This window comes from Pyricularia grisea, chromosome I (assembly GCF_004355905.1).
Source record: "Pyricularia grisea strain NI907 chromosome I, whole genome shotgun sequence".
Taxonomy (NCBI): domain Eukaryota; kingdom Fungi; phylum Ascomycota; class Sordariomycetes; order Magnaporthales; family Pyriculariaceae; genus Pyricularia; species Pyricularia grisea.
This window is the reverse complement of record NC_044973.1, coordinates 3,861,047-3,879,113: the sequence shown is the minus strand read 5'-3', so window position 1 is coordinate 3,879,113 and position 18,067 is coordinate 3,861,047. Positions and strand designations below refer to the sequence as shown.

Below are 18,067 nucleotides of genomic sequence, written 5' to 3'. Positions count from 1 at the left end.
GGAAAAAAAAAAAAAAAAAAAAAAAAAAAAGGAACGAAAAATGAAACCAACCAAAAGACTTAGAATATTCCCGAAACTATTGTACTACCTATACAGTAGCTTATTCGTAAGGTAGCTCAAATGTTACTCCAGGTAACTCTCTTTTTTTCTCTGGACCCGGCCGTGAATGAAACCATCTAGCCGACCCTCCTGGGTGCGGTTACCCGTTGAGCCGTGTCACCGTTTTCAACATGAGGCGGAAAACGTCTTGAAAAGCTGAGAGACCGTAAAACTTTTGTGGCGTTTTCTTTTTTTTCTTCTTCTTTTCCCTTTTTTCCCCCCTTACTGATATCAAATTTGATCGACGCTGTTGGAGGGTTGCTTCGGATTGGGGGGTTGCTTTTGCAGTTCAAAGGGAGCACAAAATACTTGGCGATGGGGAGCATGCAGACAGGGGTGGGTGAGCATCGGGCTTTACTTTCAATCGATGCGGGGTTTGGGGGGAGGAAGGACAAGAAAAGCAACTCAATGACACACAACAGAGGGGCAAGAATTTGTTGCTGTACGAGCATTGGCAGGCAGGTACTACCTCCTGTAGATAGGGACTAGCTCATTCCCGCGATCCGCGGATTCCATCCCGCCCCCGCCCCCCTCTTGGTCTCTGATCAATCTGGTTTGTGATTGATGTGATCGATTAGAATACTTGGTTGGTGCTGCGTGCTTGGGATGACAGCTGCCATTTCACTTTCCCCAATCCAAGGAACGAACCAATACCAAATCATCAGAGTATCATTAGTCCTCCTCCAAAACCCAAAAAACGACACAGGATGTACCACGGACTGTTATGCTAGACTTGCTGCTAGAATGTTCTTCACAGCGAGGGCATTCAAGAAAAGCCCCGAGGCAAAAAAAAAAAAAAAAAAAAAAAAAAAAAAAAAAAAAAAAAAAAAAAAAAAAAAAAGAAATTACTTTGTAGATAGCCAGATCACAGCCAGCGAAGCGAACCATACACGTTCCCGCGATGAGACATGCACCATTTGTAGATCTCATTCTACAGAGTAGCTTACTTAGCTGGCCTTTTTAAACTAACCTCTTCTGAATAAGCGAAGCAAAGGAGCAGTGCCTCAAGGGCCTGGGAAAAAAAAAAAGATTTCCCAACCCCAATCCTCAAAGCACACCATATAACTGGTCAAGGAAGCCTTACGCGTGACGAACACAATGCAACCCCACCAGTAAGAGAAGCAATGCAAGCAACACAGTGTTAACCGGTTTACCTGCCGCACGATGGGCTTTTGGGATCGGTACTTTGACAATTGTGCAGGATACTTTGCTGTGTCTCTTGCCCCACACCACGATCCTTCTTTGGTCTTTCGTTGGAAGTTTGGGGGGGTTTCAAGGTTTAAGGCCCAAGCTAGGTATTGAAAGGGTAAAAAGTAAGTAAGCACTTATAACCGCCATTATCGCCAAAAGAAGAAAAAAAAGAGAGATACGATTGTATGACCACCATCTTTTCGCACAGACACGCAATAATGACACTCCGGGGGCCATATATCACGCGTTTTGCTATAGTTCTTTTGTTGAGCCACCTTGCAAAAATAGCCCTTGGCGACCATCGTATCTTGTAAACCTAGGTTTTCGATTTCTTGGATTTTTCTCGGAAATAAAAGGGTCAAAACACATCAGGATCATTCAAATGGAGGGAAGAAACAAAAAAGAAAGAGAAAAGAGGAATAATAATAATAATAATAATAATAAAAAAGGATAAAAAACTACCGCTTGGCACAATAATTCACAACGAAAAGAAACGGACAGACCCAAAAGAGGGTGGGCTACTCGCATTGTGGTTTTCCTTCATGCATCATATCATCTCTAACCGTGACTTGTTTCTGTGATTTTTTTTTCCTTATCTTGACCGCTTACACACTCCCGCAAATTCCCGTTGTCTTTAAACCATCTATTATACTTTAGACTGGTATCTTCAGTTCGGGGGAAAACCCGGACACTAAAAAAAACAAAAAAAACTAGTGCTATACTAAGAACCAAGTGTTATCGGAACTTTTTTGTCTACCCCTCCTTTGGTCGCATTGATTTTTGCTTTTTTGCTTTACCTTTCCCCCCGTGTTCTGTACGGAGTAATTCTCGAATATCTGGGACTCGATAAATCCGCCTGTTGTATGCAATAGAACGTTTGGTACATTGAGATGACATTCGTTTTGTTACGGCGTTTTCTAACCTTCCGTTTCCACTAGATCCGGAGTTTCGATTCAGATGTTACTTTGTACAATAATTAAATATCGCTCCAAGCAACGACGAACACCTTGATAATTTCAAGTCAAAACATACACAATCCATCATAATGCTGACGCCTGATCATCCTTTAGCCCTTTGGTTTCTTCACTTTACATGAACAAAGTCTTAATGTCATAAGTGCATTAATCAACATGAGGTTTCACTTCATCCATCACTCATTGCGCAAAAAGACCAAAAAGGTAAATGTTAATCATCTGGTATTAGGAAAGCTCATATGGAGCGTAGGTATCATTACAGGCATGATTAATTAGAAAACTGATATCCCAGTTTTGCAAAAGGAAATCGTCAGATCTATATCTTTCCCACTGCTGAGCGCCCGCTACATGCCAAAAGAAGAACCAAGCCAGATTAAGAGACGAGAAGGGTACTCCTCAACTCTTTAGACGCCACGGAAGTTCTCCTGAGCGCTAGCCCGCCTGTGACGGTCCTCACGGCCATGATGGTGGTCATCATGCTCGACAACGGGGTCGCCGAGGGTCTTGCGGAGCACAGAGGGAGGCACCTGAGCGGCATCGGTAGGGTCCTTTGACATGTGAGTGCCAGTTGTGGCAGATCTAAATAGAGGAAGTAGCTTGGTTAGCTGAGAGTTCATGTATCAAGATCCAAAAGGTGCGTGGCTGAAAAAAAGTGGGTACGAGTAGACACGCTGTAAATTCAGAGCAGGTGCACCTACTTAGACACTTACGACCTCTGGTAAGTCTTGTCCTGACCGACAGTCTTGCTGCCATCAAGATCGCTGTCGACGCGGGGGTCGACCTTGTTCATCATGTCGGACTTGTGGGGGCCGGCAGTGTTGTTAGCGGGGCCAGGGCCAGTGCTGCCGAGGCCGCCGGTGGTACCGTGGCTGCCGGTCATGCCGGTGCCAGTGGTGCCGGTCGAGCCAAGACCCGAGCTGCCGTAGTTGTTGGAGCTGGTCATGCCCGAAGTGCCGTGGCTGCCGGTCATGCCGGTGCCGGTGGTGCCAGTCGAGCCGAGACCCGAGCTGCCGTAGTTGTTGGAGCTGGTCATGCCCGAAGTGCCGTGGCTGCCGGTCATGCCGGTGCCGGTGGTGCCAGTCGAGCCGAGACCCGAGCTGCCGTAGTTGTTGGAGCCAGTCATGCCACCGGGAGCAGCACGGTGGTCACGGTCAGAGTCGACGCGGGGGTCGGCCTTGTTCATCATGTTGGAGCCGTGGGGGCCCGAGTTGGTGGAGCCGGTGGAGCCAAGACCAGAGCTGCCGTAGTTGTTGGAGCTGGTCATGCCAGAGGTGCCGTGGCTGCCGGTCATGCCGGTGCCAGTGGTGCCGGTCGAGCCCAGACCGCTGGTGCCGGTGGTGCTGGTGGCACCGTGGGCGTTGCCGTGGCCGGCCATCGAGGGGTTGGTGGCGTGGGTGTTCATGCCTGTGGCCGAAGCCGGGTTGGCGCGGTGGTCGCGGTCAGAGTCGACGCGGGGGTCGGCGACGTTGGCAGCCTTGCTGTCGTGGGGACCGTGGGTGCCGGTCTTAGTCTCGTGAGACTTGTCGTGGTGGAGAGCATCCTTGACCTTGTTGACGATGGAAGACATGGTGAATGATGTTGATATGAAAGTGAGATTTGTTTAAAGTTGGGTTTGAAAGTGGTGGTTGTTTGATTGTAAGCGTTGTTGTGATTGTTTTGTTTGTGATGATGATGAATTCTCTTGGAAGTTCTCGGCTTGTAGGGATGGGAAGAGCACAGTTATATAGACATTGATGACCATAATCGAGATGGACGTTGTTTGAAGAGAGGTCGGTACTTCCCGCATTCAACAACAGGTCCAAGCTCTCAGAGGCATGAAGCAGGCAAGCAGGCAAGCAGGCAAGCAGGAAGACAGGACAGAGATACAATGACCTCAAGATGAAGTCATCGATTGACGGTTGGGCCCTGACTGTCTGTCTGCACGCCTGCTTGGGGGTATGGTACGTACAGCACTGACTGTAGGGTACGGTACGGGCATGGATTGCCATGGACATTGTCATTGGCATTGGTATCTCATCGTACAGAGCTAGAGACGTTAAAGTCTTGGTCTGGTCTGGCATGGCAAAGCAGGGAAGGAAAGGCCGCCACTTGGCATTGGGCCCAGGCACGCAAACAGGGCAAGGCCAAGAGCCACAACGGCGCAAGACAACCTACCAGGCTTAGTCTACTGCAGGCGAAGGATACTCAAAGGAAAAAAGGCATAAGACTTCCCAATCAGGCTACTTCGGTTCAAGCCGTCTCCCTCTTAGAAGGTCCATGTCACCAAGTTCATCCCAGGCCAACAGGGGTTTTTTTTTAGCCGAGATGTGATGTCGTCGACTGCTCCAAGCTGTAGAGAGAGACATATGGATGGAGCTGGCAGGCCCTGTCTGTGCTGCTGGCCCCCAGACCGAATGGAAAGGAAAGGCAAACAGAGAGGAGAGCTGTGCATTATTCATCCTAGCTAGCTGCGTTTGTACATTCGCCGCCCACATGTGTGAGGTAGTTAAGGTACGGAGTACGTATGCGGTAAGGCGAATGAATGCATAAGGTGAGACGGCGGCATTGTGGAACCTCGTGGTGGGGGCCAGCTGAGTTTGCCTGCGCTAGCCAGCAGTGATTTGATTGTACTGAAAGAACACTGAAAGTACTGTGCGTACACAGCAATTACCGGGCCAGTCTTGGCCTGATTGGACTCTCCTGGTCCCATAATCAACTTGATCGTTGATGGGATGCATCTCAACTTTGAAAAATCAAGCCCTGGACCCAAAAGTTATGATGGGGCTTTAGCGTCATAAGTGGATACAACCTGTAGGGCCTGGGCGAAGCTGTCACTTTCGCTTGTGGCTAATACTGACGCTAGAATTTCGGGGCCATTCTACCACCCAGTAACGGTGATCGACAAAAAGACATCGAGAGCAACGAAACAACAAAGCAGCTTGGCAGCTTGTGAAGTTTCGGGTTTAGGTAGGGGCCCTTTGATCGACAAAATGTCATCTTGGTGATTTTCAAGGTCACATGGTACGGCGATTACGTGCTCTCTGATTTTGATCGAGATGCTTGAGCTTTTTTCTTGACCCCTTGGGCATTGGAGAACAATGGAAATTGTGGCTGGAAAGCTGCTTTGTAGCTGTGGCGTAATAGCTTTCCCCCCCACATCCCCAATCAGCTGCTTTGCATGCATGTTGCCCCATGCATTCAGTCAGCTTGAACCGACGGGCCAAGCTCCCCGTCTCCCCGCACTTGACTAAAAAAGTCTATGACGCAGTTCAGCCTCAGCCCAAAACGTCATCCTTACTTTCGCCCTTTCTTTCAATGTGATCTTTTTCCCCTGGAAAATCAGCGGTTCGGCACTTTGCGGCTCAAACTTGACGATGCGGCAAGGACCACCTTTCCATGGCAAGCGGCCATTATCGATCGGTGATAAGCAAAAAAAAAGAAGACCCTCCAATCAATAGGAGACTGGGCCTACGTAACTATCTCTTTACTCAGTCCGGGCTTAGATTACGGTTGACTGGGCACTTTCGATTGCTAAAAATATCAAAACCATTACCGGTACTGTTAAACACCCTGATGTACCTTGCAGACTGAGTTCCCTTAGGGTAAGGTACCAGTGATTTGAGGCGGACGATGGTCCCACGGGGGCCGCTTGGCCTTGTGCATATTGCGCGGTACAGAAAACAACAAACGAGGTTTACGGTTACTCACGCCTTTTAGGCCGGGCAAAGGCCAGATGCGGGAAAGGGGCTTCCACCAAAATCGTTCGCACAGCAGCCCTTGTGATCCTTTTTTTTTGGTCAAAGATTCCTCCCGTCTTCACCCCTCTTTCCGTGCCTGAATGACCTAAAAAATTTTCCCCTACGATAGATCTCGATGTGTGTGGCGGTGTATGTGTCGCGTACGTGTGCGTTTGTTACTCCCAAGTTTGTAATTTTGTACCGTTAGTTAAACAAAAAAGCAGGTTTTTTTTTTGTTTTGTTGTTGCGTGGTTTTTGTTTTGAATGCACATGTTGTTCCAATCGGGTTGATTAGTTTTACTCCTTTCTTTCTTCCCCTTGTGAAAGTCTCACGGACAACGGACCAAACTGCTTTAGTCTTGCCGCATATTCGGATTCACATTGCATTGCAGCCTGCAGAACCTCTTTTTTTTTTCTCCCCCACCCTCCACCGGCTAAGCGGCCTAGGACGTCTGCACCTCGTTACAACAGCAACAACCTTAGCTCGGGACGGGCAGAACGTATCCATACGACGTATACCGGTAGACGACTTTCCTGCGGGGGCACGGTTTGCGAGGTTCTAGACTCGCGGCATCGCAGCGGTGTGTATGTTGCAGGATGGGGTCATCTGATGCTTTTTCTCAGTCCACTGCAATTGGGCATGACAAAAAAAGGGGTAAGAAAATAAATGTAAAATGCCCCCGATCACATCCATATGTGCTCAACAACGTTACCTTGATGAGGGTAAATAAATGTCCGGCCCTTGCTACGGATAGCAGAGAAAGTCACTTATTGTATTAGTGCTTTCATAGACTCCACAAAACACCCCATGCCAAATAACTGCATCTAGACTGCTAGTAATAATACGGAGTCTATTTAATTGGGCTTTTGCATTCTAACATGAGTTCTTGACTTAGTGAAGAACACATCCCGGCCGAGTGTTTCATATCACGATACTTGGAAGGAAAGGTAGTGAGTGTTGTACGAGTTGGAATTGATTCAACTATGAGATATCTGACAAAGTATTCCCCACAACTCCACCCTAGGCTGACGAATAAACTTCAATGCTTCAATAAAAAAAAGGTGGTATCTTGGGGCGGGGGTATAAGGGTATTGGGGAGTTATTAACAAAAACATTGAAACCATTGTATAATACAACGCATATACTGTCTTGAGTGATAAGACATATTGGTGTAGAGAACGTTTTGACAGAGAAAAAGAAAAAACGGGTTATTAACCCATGCTTCAGCACGGGGAGAAGGGGGGTTTACCCCAGTCTCGAAAAGGGGGTTCAAGACATGTCTCTGATGGGGGTGTCATAATGGAATTATGTGTCAACCCTCCACCACTTTAGACACGGCTGCGGTACCAGCGGCGGCGGTGGGTGCTGTAGTTGGCAGCAGCAGCACGCCTCTCGCGCCTGCGGACCCAGACGAGGCCGACAATGGCGGAAGCGAGCCAGCAGATGGCCGAGAGGAAGGCAAAGGCGACGACTGCCTTTTGCTTGGCGCAAAAGTCATCGCCGCGAATCCTGATGCCGGACCAGTTGAAGACGTCGCCACAGCCGCCATCAAGCCACTACAAATTCAGAGAGATTAGGTCAGTATCAGTCTGATCATGCAAACGATAGCAAACTTTTTGTTTTTAAAAAGAGGGGAAAAAATAAATACTTACGTCAACAAGCAGTCCAAAGACTGCAAACCACATGACGCTGATGAGGAAATCAACAGGCCAGTGGATGAAGCTGCCACTGAAGGGGAACAGCCAGAGGATGGCCAGCAGTATAGAGATGGCCGAGACGGTGATGGTGTAGATGTGTCGGCCATTGTCCCACGCCGAGACGTTCTCCCTCTGGTGCAGGAACTGACCCGTGAGACCGGTAACGATCGCGGCAAAGACCAGCTCCGCCACGCGGAGGATCATGGAGACGATATCCGTGATGATCATTTTGGCGGTTTTGTTGATAGTCTTCTTAAAAAGTGATTGGTTGGTGTATGTTGAAGATGTGGTGGGGGGAGTGGCAAGCAGGTGGGAGGGAGGAGGGAATATTAGAGCCGGGGGTGGGCAGGTGGAAATATAAAACTTCCTGGGTTTTACTGAGTATCAAGATGTAAGACAAAGAATGAAGATTGAAAGATCTATCTACACACAAATTAAAGGGAAGTGAGGCTGGGTTAATGTATCCGGGCGCCACAATGAAGGAAACGATGACGCTGATCCCTAGGTATGATTCGTAACACCCGAAAGTGACAACACAAACAGTATCATGGATTCCCTTTCCTTCTTTCTTGTTCACCCTTTCCAACCATTTTTTTTCCCCCTTGGGACCGGTGGGAATGATGTCTTGCCGATTGTTTGGGGGCTTGGTTTTGCCGCTTTCACAACAATGCCGTCATCGCTGGGCGTTCGTAATTCAGGTCATGGCCCCCATCCAGCCAATGGTAGAACCCCTAAACTAGATGAAAGGGGTTCAACAGGGTGGTGGTGTGATGGTGCCAGAAACATGAAAAAAAAAAGAGCTGTCCAGAAACGGCACCGACAAGTCCAGGGTTCGTCCTTGTGGCACCAAAAAAAAGTGCCAGCTAAGGGTGTGCCCACCCTCTCTTGGCCTCCTTTCATTGGATCAGAAATAAGCATTTTCGGATGCTTGGCGTTGTTCACGATTAAGTAAGTGATGGTAACTTACGGTAAGGGTACAAGCAAATAGCATGCATGATACAGAGAAGACTAGAGCATTGAAAAGACCGGCAAATAATAATTTGTAGGTTCTCTTCTTAACGCATAATCATACCTACAACGTAATATGCATAGGAAGCATGATCCCGAAAGCAGGCCATTTGCAAATGCAGTAAAGCAACGGCACACACATTCATCTCATCGTGTGCGGTTGTACATAATTGGGTAGCTGAAAGGCGTGGCTTGCGGGAAGTGTCTGACGTCGGAATCTTCAGAGGGGTCCTTTTGCTGCGCCTGTCGTTCGGCATCGACTACTGACGTCTGACGTCAACGTACCAAAACCACGTAAGCTACCCTGACATTTGCCAAGAACAGATGCCGGTCTGCCGCGATGTTCTGCAAATCCCATCTCAGGCACATGGAAGTGATCGCCACATAAAGCACGAAGAATAAAAAAAAAGCCGAGTAGAAAAAACCTGTTTAAGCCACATTATGCCGTAATGTAATTTAGAGTTTGGGCTGTGAAGAAGTCTGTCGTGGCTGGCGACGTGTTGAGTGCTGTGTGGGGGATGTAATGGGGCTCTCTTTCTGTCAGTCATGTCACGAGGTGCGATAAGGCCCAATAAAGTTTTGCAATGTACAAGGTACCCGTTTATACTATCCAAAGTGGTCCAGAGAGTTCTATGGATATGGCACCAATCAACTATGAACAATACCAAGCAAAATGTGACTTTGTCAAGCAAAGCATTTATCAAAACCCAAAATCTCAGCCCCAAAGTGTAATAAAGCAATAGCAAACAGGGCCAAGGTATACTAGAAATCGAACCTGTATAATCTTGGTCTCGGCCCATGGTATCCCGCCAGATGGTATCAATACCCAAGTAAGAAAAGAAAAGAAAAGAAAAATCCCCATGGAAGCCAGGTTGAAGAATGAAAAAAAAAAGGCTATACTGCCTCGTTATTGACAAAGAAATGAAGGTGATGAATTTTAACAAATTTTGCTCTGAAATGCTGTGCAATGTATGAATAATGAATTTTTGTTTTCCAAAAGTCGATCCAATCGGTGCAGGAAAAAAAAAAGTACAAAAGAGAAGGAAAAAAAGGGGGTTAACGAATAGACACTGTACAAAATTGAAAATGCGGATAAAATAATATTTCACCAGCCTTTGGGACTGGTAAAAGACTTAAAGATGCGATCGGGATCTGTCATGATGGCATTATCGTGATTGTGCATGCAAGTCCGAGGCTCTGAGCAGCAATGCGCCCGTCACACTGTCCGGTCTCAGCTTTGAGCAAACTGCTTCGGCAGACGCTGTCCGCTCTCGGAAAACTGCTTGGGCAGTCTCTGCCCGTTCTCTCCACCATAGGCAGCCGGGCCAAAGTTGCGCGGCGGCTCCGAGTTGCGCAAAAAGTCGGCGAGCTCAGAGATGGCCCGGTTCGGCACCGGAACCGCCTCGCGCGGCTCAAACTTCCTCATGGGGACCCTACCCGAACTGCCCGTAGTTTTAGGCCGCGGGGACACCGCTCCGTAGTCGTGGACTCCGGGTGGGAGGTTCACCTGGATGGGAACGTAGCCACGGCCGCCGCCAGCTCGGCTCTGAGGCGCAACCGAGTTGGGATCGGGTTGTTTGGTCAGCTTGTTGCTCTCCTTCTCAGCCTTGTTTCTGTCGCTCTTGGTGCTGTCCCTGCGTGTGAAGCGCGAAATGAGACTGGCCGTGCTGGATTTCTTCTTCGGTGTGGGTGGATTCTGCGATGGGAGGTTGAACGGGACTGGGCTCGTTTCCTTGGGAGGGGGAACATTCATGAGGAACTCAGCAAGAGTCTCCTCCTTCTCAATGGGCGGCTGGAGGCGCCTGGGAGGTTTGGGTGTTGCCTCTTCAAATTCATCGTCCTCCTCGTCGCTAAAGTCAATGGCATAGGGGTCGCGGACTCGTCTCTGCTTCCTCTTGGGAATCATATCCTCTTCATCAAACATGTTCGTATTGCCTTGGCCACCACGGGCGCCGGCCAAAGACTTGTCCTTGCGAAGCAGAGCGCTCTGCGAGTTGATAGAAGACGGCACCGAGTTTTCCGTTACACTGGTCGAGGCGGCACTGTGACGAAGATCCGGCAGCGTAGCGTCGACAGCTTTGCCACCCGAAGCAGTTGCGAACTGGTCCGAGTCCATTGTGTTGCGGAACGGCGCGACCGTTCGAGGTATCCGAGGGTTGTCCTTGGTCTGGGGACCGCGACGAATAAAATCGATCAGGTCCGAGTTATCTTCCCGGGGGTCGATGGCTGCATCGCGAGCCTGGTAGCGTGCACGATTGCTAGTGTTTGACGCGCGACCGCTGGATTCTAGACTCTGTTTGGAACCGGCCGCCGGGCCGGCGGTGGTTCTGGACACACTAGACGCGGGTGTACGGGATGAGGATGCGCCCATACTACCGCTGGCACCAGGTGGTCCGGTAGCGCGGATGAAGTCGGCAAACTCGGTTAGTGACTCCAATGGAATCCTAGCATCACGGGCCTGCGGTCCCGCGCCGTAGGATTTGGAAGGCGTAAGACCGGGAGCTCTTGGGATTGGCCCAGATAGAGGTGCACCTTCGTTGATGGGATGAGAGCTCAGAGCACCAGCCCTCGAGACTGAAGCTGACCTCTTGAGGTCGACTGCACGAGGACCTCCAGTTGGGGTAGAGGCCGAGCGAGAGTGCTCCTGGAACTTGTTTTCCTCACCCTTCCGGCTCTTAGGCCTAAGGACCGGACTGTCATTCTTGCCAGAACGCGTAGACTGTTGCGAAGTTAGTAACCCGAAGGCATGCGCGGGAACAGCACCTATACTCACATCAATATCACGCATATTCTCTGGCGTCAGCGTGTACTGAATCGTTTCGTCGCTCTGGATCAGCTCATCGAAGGTCTTGATGTCTACCGGTCTTGTCGAGTCTTGCGAAGCGCGGACAGGCTTCAGCCTCTGCTGCAGAGACGAGACTGTCGAAACAGAATCATGGTGCTTGCGGTTCGAGCCCTTTTCCATAGACATGGGGGTGATTGACCGTTCACGGGGAGGCTCAACTGCTTCTCTGGTCTGAGACGGCGCACGTCGGTTAGGGCTGGATCGCTCGACCGAGACAGTAGTGGTGGAAGACGCCTGTCGGGTCGATGGGCTTGTGCCCTGAGGCCGATTGGAGCTGCGTTCGGGCGGACAAGGCACATCCGCGTTGGTCTGGGTGGCCGACCTCGACTTGCTTGGTACAGTGGACTTGTCCTCATGGTAAAAAGTGCCACTGGAAGAGCTGGAACTGACAATCGTGACTTTGGTAGCGGGTGAGTTGCGGCCTTGCGAGTTAGAGTCCCTAGGTACTGTGAAGATGGTTGGTGGCTGGGCTTGGGCTTGAGCCTCGAGGTCGTCATAGCTGGTAGTAGGCTTCTGATCCAACAATGGTGTAGGAGTCCTGCTTGAGAGTGTAGAAACCGACATGGTAGGGACGGGCGACCCAATAGATTCCTCGGCCTCCGAAATCGAGTCACTTTGGTGCAGGCGCGTCGACTTGGTGGGGAACGGGTAGGCCTTCCTCGTGGGACTAGTCTGTCTGGCGCCCTCTTCCCTGATAGGGGGTGTAAAGGCATTGTTAGAGTCCGTTCGTGACAGGTTGCTGCTCCTCAGAGAAGTGCGCTCCTGTGCGTCGGCGGAGCTGTTTCTAGACCTCGACATTGGACTGCGCGGAGTGGCTACCTCGATCACCCGCACGGAATGCACGCTTGCAGATCGTTTTGGGATCCCGATAGTAATCGCCGGTTTGCTGCGTTCCGAAATTGTGGGTGAGGTGCTCCTGCCAGAGACTGATATCCTCGAGGTCGTGAGAATCTCTGGCTCCTCACAAAACTCTTCAATCTCCTCGGCTTCGTCGTTAAGCTCTTGCTCCGGTGCGGCGGCTACTGCCGGTGATATGGCAGGCAGACCTGGGGATCGAGCGGCAATACCTGGGGATTTAGAACCAGAGCTGCCTGCAATCATAGCCGCGATCTGTGCCGAAGACATGCGCCTCTGTTGGATGGTGGGCCTTTGTACTTCTTTATCGGCTCTCAACTCCGTTGTGACTGCGTTTGAGGACTTCTGGGACAATGGCGGGACCCTGGTGGCAGGAACCTCGTTGTTACCACCACTCATATTCTGAGTTTCCAAATTTGACGTGACAGGCTCGCAGAGCGCTGCTCCGTCATCTTCCGCCGGACTTGTGACAGTTTCGATATGCTTGTTCGCGGGCGACGAGAATGGAGATGCTGCAGGGGTAGGGAGAGAGTTGGCCCGCTTGCGAGGAGGGAATTTTGGAGTGCATGGCACCGACGTTGCTGGTGTTGGTGGATCCCTGACTCCGGCAGCAAGAGGACTTAATAACATGCTCTTGGGACGCCTTGGTAGGGTTTCGCTCTTGCTTTCGTAGGGCTCCTCCTCGTCATCGCTGTAATGTGCCAGACCTGGTATCAAGATCTCCAACATGTCGTCGGGACCAACCGGTAGCGGTACAGAAGCCGCAGGCTTCTCTGCACCGGCACTGTCCATGTCCGGCTCGGTAGACTCCTCATCCGCTTCCAGTGGAGATACAGAGCCATCGTTCCTTGTCCGTGGTGGCTCAACGCTCAGACTACGCCATCTGTAATCCTTCACGGAGCCGCTCCTTGCCGAGTCTCGAGAAAAGTTGCGGAATGTGGGCTCCTGAGCTAGAACTGGGGACCGCATCTGCTTCTTCCAGGAACGCCAAAGTCGTCCGAGGGTCCTATCTAGAGCAATGCGCTCAACGTCGCTGTCTCCGACCACTATCCTGTCGGCCACATCGGCAGGGCTTCGAGTGCCTTCTCGTAATGACTTCTCGTACTGGTGACGCATCCGCTGGAACGCAGCCTGGCCAGCTACGATCAGAGCCTGCTCTCCCATGAACTCTAAAACCGAGGTGAGAAAGATGGCTACGGCTGGTGATATTGTCTCCTCAACAGTCTCGTCCCCGGTAAGTAGATTCTCCTGCTCCATGTGAAAATCTTCGTCTTCCTCTTCCAAGTCTCCCAGGGATGAGTAAACCATGCACCGCAAACGAGTCCGCTTCCATACCAGCTCAAGATCCCAATCGCGAGCAGATTCCGATCTTCTGGGCGACCCATAGTCCTCGTCATCTCCTCCACCGAGATACTCTTGAAGTTCCTCATCGGCCTGATATATCGCATCTTTTGCAAGTTTCGGCTTTAATACTTCAGACACCGCAGGTCGCAGAGCAGCGAGGCTTGTAGACTTTGCGGTAGATAGAAGGTTGAAGAGGAGTCGGTCGAGAAAGTTGTTGATCAATGCCAGTGCTGCTGGAGAGACGAGTACTGTTTCTGAAGGGGGCTCGATTCCCTGCTGGTCATACCAGATATCTTGATGTGCGTCGTGGTCGTTTGTGACGATCTGAGAAGCAGCCGCTGCGGCGATGAAGGCTGCCTCGGGAGAAACTGTCAAGGGCGGGGACATGAGGCCTGCTCCAATTGTTGATGCCCTATCGCTGGAAAGACTGTGCGTGCGTGACCTGACCTTTGGAGGCCCCATAGACGAAACAGAAGACATGCGGCCGGAGCCATGGTCGGTGGGGGGTGTCATGTTCGCCATGGGTATATTAGAGGTGTTTTAAGCCTCGTCGGGCTTGTGATCGTGTGAAGTCTAAGCGCGCGTAGGGCAGCAGCACAAGGCGCCGTCCGGGCAGGTGTGTCGAGTCGTCAGGGTATGTGCCTTGTTCATTCGAGTGCTGGGTAACGAAACCTCTCGGTGCGATGGGGCTTGGGTAGGTAGGTAGTTCGGGCGGGATGCTGTAAGCAAATCGACGAATTAGTACCCCATCTTGACGTGAAGAGTTCCGAACTGAAACACGAAAGACCATGTCCGGCAGTAAAATAAACAATGTGTATGATCCACCGAGCACTTGCGTATTCCAGTCCTTGCAGGCGAACGTAGCACTTCATGTGGTCCTCACTGACTTTAGTGAAGCGTAGTGGTGCACAACACAGCACCGAAATCCAAAAATTTGATTTTCCTGTGGGGAACGGCTGGCGGGCGTCACTTTCACCGAGCAAGACCGCGGCCTGCAGTCGCACGAGACTCGATTCAGTGTGTGTTCTGGTCCAATTCGAAATCCAGGCAAGACTACCAACTGTCAGGCGACAGGAGCTCTTGTAGGCAGGCGAGATATTGACGGAGGCGCAAGTTGACAATAGGAAACCAAATGCGAGATCAAGTTAAGGCATCTGAAGTCTTCGGCAAGTGCAATTGGTTACCTATTGGGTCGTACGAGCCGAGTCATACACAATAATGAGCTGTCGTGAGTTACTTGACTAGGCCGCAGGTTGTGCGGTAGGGCAAGCGGGATTGAGTCGAAATGTGTAGGTCCTCGTTTGAAACTCTCAAGATGTCGGCCCCAGACTGAAAAAGAGTCGTATGCGGTGTGTGCCGGAGAAGCAGGGGAGGAAAGACAGAATGTCTCTCTCAGAGTATGTCGTGGAGGGGGTGTTGAGATATGTAGGCTAGTCAAGATCGAGTTGCTTTTTTGACGTCTGACACGTCTTGACAACGTTCGGACGATGTTGAGTGATTATGCTCGTCGGCCGCCGTTTTTCCCTTTTCTTCGCCCTGGTATGTACTGCAACGGCTGTGCAGAAATTGTTTAAAGAGCTGACCCGAGTTCGATCATCCCAACAACCAATTTCGCAAAAAGAACAAAATGGAACAAACAAGTTGTGACTGGGAGAATGGGGAAAAAAGAGAGCTCGCAATGCAGGCAGCTCTGACAATAGAGAAAAAAAAGCGGCACGAAATGCAGGGGTCGTACGGCGCAGTGCTGGGCAATAGACGATCAAAGGCAATAAAAAGATTGGCAAATCGCTGTGCACAAACCTTTTTTTTTCCTCACGCCCCCCTCCTTTTTGGCGCAAAAAAGACACAAAAAATTGATAATCACCCCCTCGCACAAATCCGAGGCAAAAGACTAAAAAAGCAGCCTCGATATTGTAGGGCAGTAAAAAGCTGCTGTCACGGACCTAAAGGCGTTCGCGTCGTCCACTAGCGTTGGTCCAATTATTCCCAATGAAATTAAAAGATCCCAGCGGGGTGGCTACTGGCTCTATTCTCGGCGACGACGTAGGCCTGGGTGCGATTTTGGTCGGGTTCGGATTAAGAATGAGAGAGAAAAATAAAAACAAGACAAAAAAAAAAGATAAAAGGAGTTGCGGATGACTGGCTGGCAGGTTGAATGTTGTAAGAGTTTGTTGGTTGCGATCCTTTGACTAGGTAGTTTTCCAGCAAGCCAAGAAAACGGGCTGGTCGACAGCTGGACTTGGATGTCAATGTCGATCAGTTCGGCTAACTCCGGCCAGCACTCAAGACAGAATAAGAAAAGAAGAAGAAAAAAAAACACCCAAGTTAATGCTAACGTTGAGAGGCAGGAGCTCTGGAGCAAGTCTAAAGTTGGAGCTGGCTGGCAAGGAGAGGTAGGATTACAATAAGCTTGAGCAAAAGGAAACTGAAAAGCAACACTCATCTCAAGAACCGGCATCTGCCACTACGGCGACAGCATACCGTAGCAATGAGATCTCCACACGAGATGTATGCCCCTGTTTACCCCTGCTAACGCTAGTGATCGATCTAGGCTAGCACCGAATATCAATTTTATCTCCGCCTCTGCCTTCAATGATCCTACTGTATGTGGTACAGTAAGTGGAAAGGGTCCCGGTCTTACAGGCCATACTTGGTAATGGTATCATTCACCTTTGGCAGGTTGTTTCGTCGCAAGTATTGAGGTGGTATTAATGCAAGGCAAGAAAGCGGGCAGCGAAAGATCCACAAGCCACACGCTGGGCGGATCCACTATACTCCACCCAAAGGCCTGAAGACCCTTTGAAAACCCCTGTAAGCGTTTTGGAAACTGCAACTTCATTATTTCCTGGCCCCAGAGAACAAACATCGATGAGCAGATGCGTAAAGACGCACTGGGGCGACGGCCAAGGTGCCACGCGCACTGAAGTATTCAATATTTTAAGAGATGGTGGGAATAAGTTCGAGCTGTCTGTCCTCCAACAGCCGCGCCCCTCAGCTGTGCGGTTAATATTGACACCATGTTAATCTGGTTGTGGTGTTCTTTTCTTTGCTGTAGCTGCGAGGCGCCGCTTTCGTATCGAAAGCTGGGCGTTCGAGTGGCTGGCTGTCAGCAGCTCATATTCTCTGATGTTCTGATCGATGGCCACAATCACCTTTCACTAAGAACTGTATACTTTTTTGGGCACGAAAACGTTCATCTCGTCGGTCATTATTAGCACAGTGTTATACCTTCTTTAAATCATTCCACCCTGCCCTTGTTATCGTGATATCCTACCAAGCTTTGGCACGCACTGCAAGACGGCAAGACGAGATGGGATTGATGGGGTATTTGATTGCCAAGCTCATGATTTGCCATGGTTTGACCACATGTCCAAAGGATGATCCGATCCTTTCTTTCAATGTACTCATATGGTGGTATATTTGACACACTAAGATAAGCCCAATTTCCCTTTCCTCTCTTTTTTCCCTTTTCTTTCTTTCTGTGTCAGCTCTTGCCACCCATCACAGTTCCCCAATTTGTGGCCACCAAATTGTTTTGTCGGTTTTTTTTGTGTCAACATTTATTTATACAGCTCTCTGTCTTGTTGGGCTCCGTCCATCAGCTGGCTGCAGCTTGTGGATGTCATGTGGTGATCCGTGCCATTTTTATGTAGTATTGTGGCTGCATAAGCACAGACCTCGTTCCGAAAAAGAAGAAGAAAAAGTACAGCAATCAGTGCAACCACACGCAGACCTGAGCCGTTACGATTAGGTTGATTGCTTTTACCATTTGTAGTAAGGTACCTAAAACCGAGTGAATGATGGCTTGTTCGTCCGTCGCCCATTCCGGAAACCACTGCGTTGAAAAGACGAGCGCTTTTCTTTGTGCCCTATTTTCTCACCTTTGCCCGGGCATCACTACTGATTTTTTTTTTTTTTTTTTCGCAATTCCTAGCTTCTCTTACAAATTGATCGTCACTCAGTTTTATACCAATCAACTTACCTACCGGAGGATAGTAAGCAAAGAGGCCGTGCGCGACCAACTTAATCTATAAACGCACGGTTGGTTCTAGTAGCTCAATAGGAAGGACTCTTCTTCCTTGCAAGCTTGATTGACAAAACAAACGAACAAAAAAGAAGACATGGACAGCCCAGCCGGGTTGCTCGGCCCGCGTTCAATAGGTCGATCAACCCCTCCCCGGTAAGGTCCTGAATTATGGGGCCTTTCTTTCCGCTGCCTGGAATGAATGAATCAAGAGATTCTTCAGCGAGGTTCCTCTCGTCTGATGATTCTGCCCCGCTGAACAGAACCAAACTTGGATTTGTATTTTATTTTATGTTTTTTTTTTTTTTTTTTT

At 49.8% G+C, this 18,067-nt stretch overlaps 4 protein-coding genes across 4 annotated transcripts; 1 reads left to right on the top strand and 3 right to left on the bottom strand.

Moving 5' to 3' along the window:
* Window positions 1-2,289: 2,289 nt before the first annotated feature.
* On the bottom strand, window positions 2,290-3,831 carry PgNI_06222 (uncharacterized protein; the record flags this gene model as incomplete). The annotated part of the gene is made up of 2 exons (XM_031126248.1): window positions 2,290-2,843; window positions 2,975-3,831. 2 exons carry the CDS (start codon window positions 3,829-3,831, stop codon window positions 2,669-2,671), a joined length of 1,032 nt encoding a protein of 343 aa, XP_030982957.1. The 3' UTR covers window positions 2,290-2,668.
* A 311-nt stretch (window positions 3,832-4,142) lies between these two features.
* PgNI_06221 (uncharacterized protein) lies at window positions 4,143-4,427 on the top strand (the record flags this gene model as incomplete). Its single annotated transcript, XM_031126247.1, has 2 exons — window positions 4,143-4,199; window positions 4,227-4,427. 2 exons carry the CDS (start codon window positions 4,143-4,145, stop codon window positions 4,425-4,427), a joined length of 258 nt encoding a protein of 85 aa, XP_030983279.1.
* A 2,513-nt stretch (window positions 4,428-6,940) lies between these two features.
* PgNI_06220 (uncharacterized protein) lies at window positions 6,941-8,042 on the bottom strand. Its single transcript, XM_031126246.1, has 2 exons — window positions 7,634-8,042; window positions 6,941-7,537 (listed from the first exon to the last, which is right to left on the bottom strand). The coding sequence occupies exons 1-2, from the start codon at window positions 7,904-7,906 to the stop codon at window positions 7,310-7,312; spliced, it is 501 nt and encodes a 166-aa protein (XP_030983282.1). The 5' UTR covers window positions 7,907-8,042; the 3' UTR covers window positions 6,941-7,309.
* Window positions 8,043-9,263: 1,221 nt separating this feature from the next.
* Window positions 9,264-15,306, bottom strand: PgNI_06219 (uncharacterized protein). The gene is made up of 3 exons (XM_031126245.1): window positions 14,618-15,306; window positions 11,460-14,449; window positions 9,264-11,405 (listed from the first exon to the last, which is right to left on the bottom strand). Exons 2-3 carry the CDS (start codon window positions 14,250-14,252, stop codon window positions 9,918-9,920), a joined length of 4,281 nt encoding a protein of 1,426 aa, XP_030982493.1. The 5' UTR covers window positions 14,253-14,449; window positions 14,618-15,306; the 3' UTR covers window positions 9,264-9,917.
* Between the last annotated feature and the right edge of the window lie 2,761 nt (window positions 15,307-18,067).

Coding starts and splice junctions, on each gene's coding strand:
- PgNI_06220 (XM_031126246.1), bottom strand. CDS start 7,906: ATGATCATCACGGATATCGTCTCCATGATCCTCCGCGTGGCGGAGCTG. Junction 7,538..7,633: donor TCTTTGGACTGCTTGTTGAC/GTAAGTATTTAT, acceptor CTGAATTTGTAG/TGGCTTGATGGCGGCTGTGG.
- PgNI_06219 (XM_031126245.1), bottom strand. CDS start 14,252: ATGGCGAACATGACACCCCCCACCGACCATGGCTCCGGCCGCATGTCT. Junction 11,406..11,459: donor AGAATATGCGTGATATTGAT/GTGAGTATAGGT, acceptor ACTTCGCAACAG/TCTACGCGTTCTGGCAAGAA.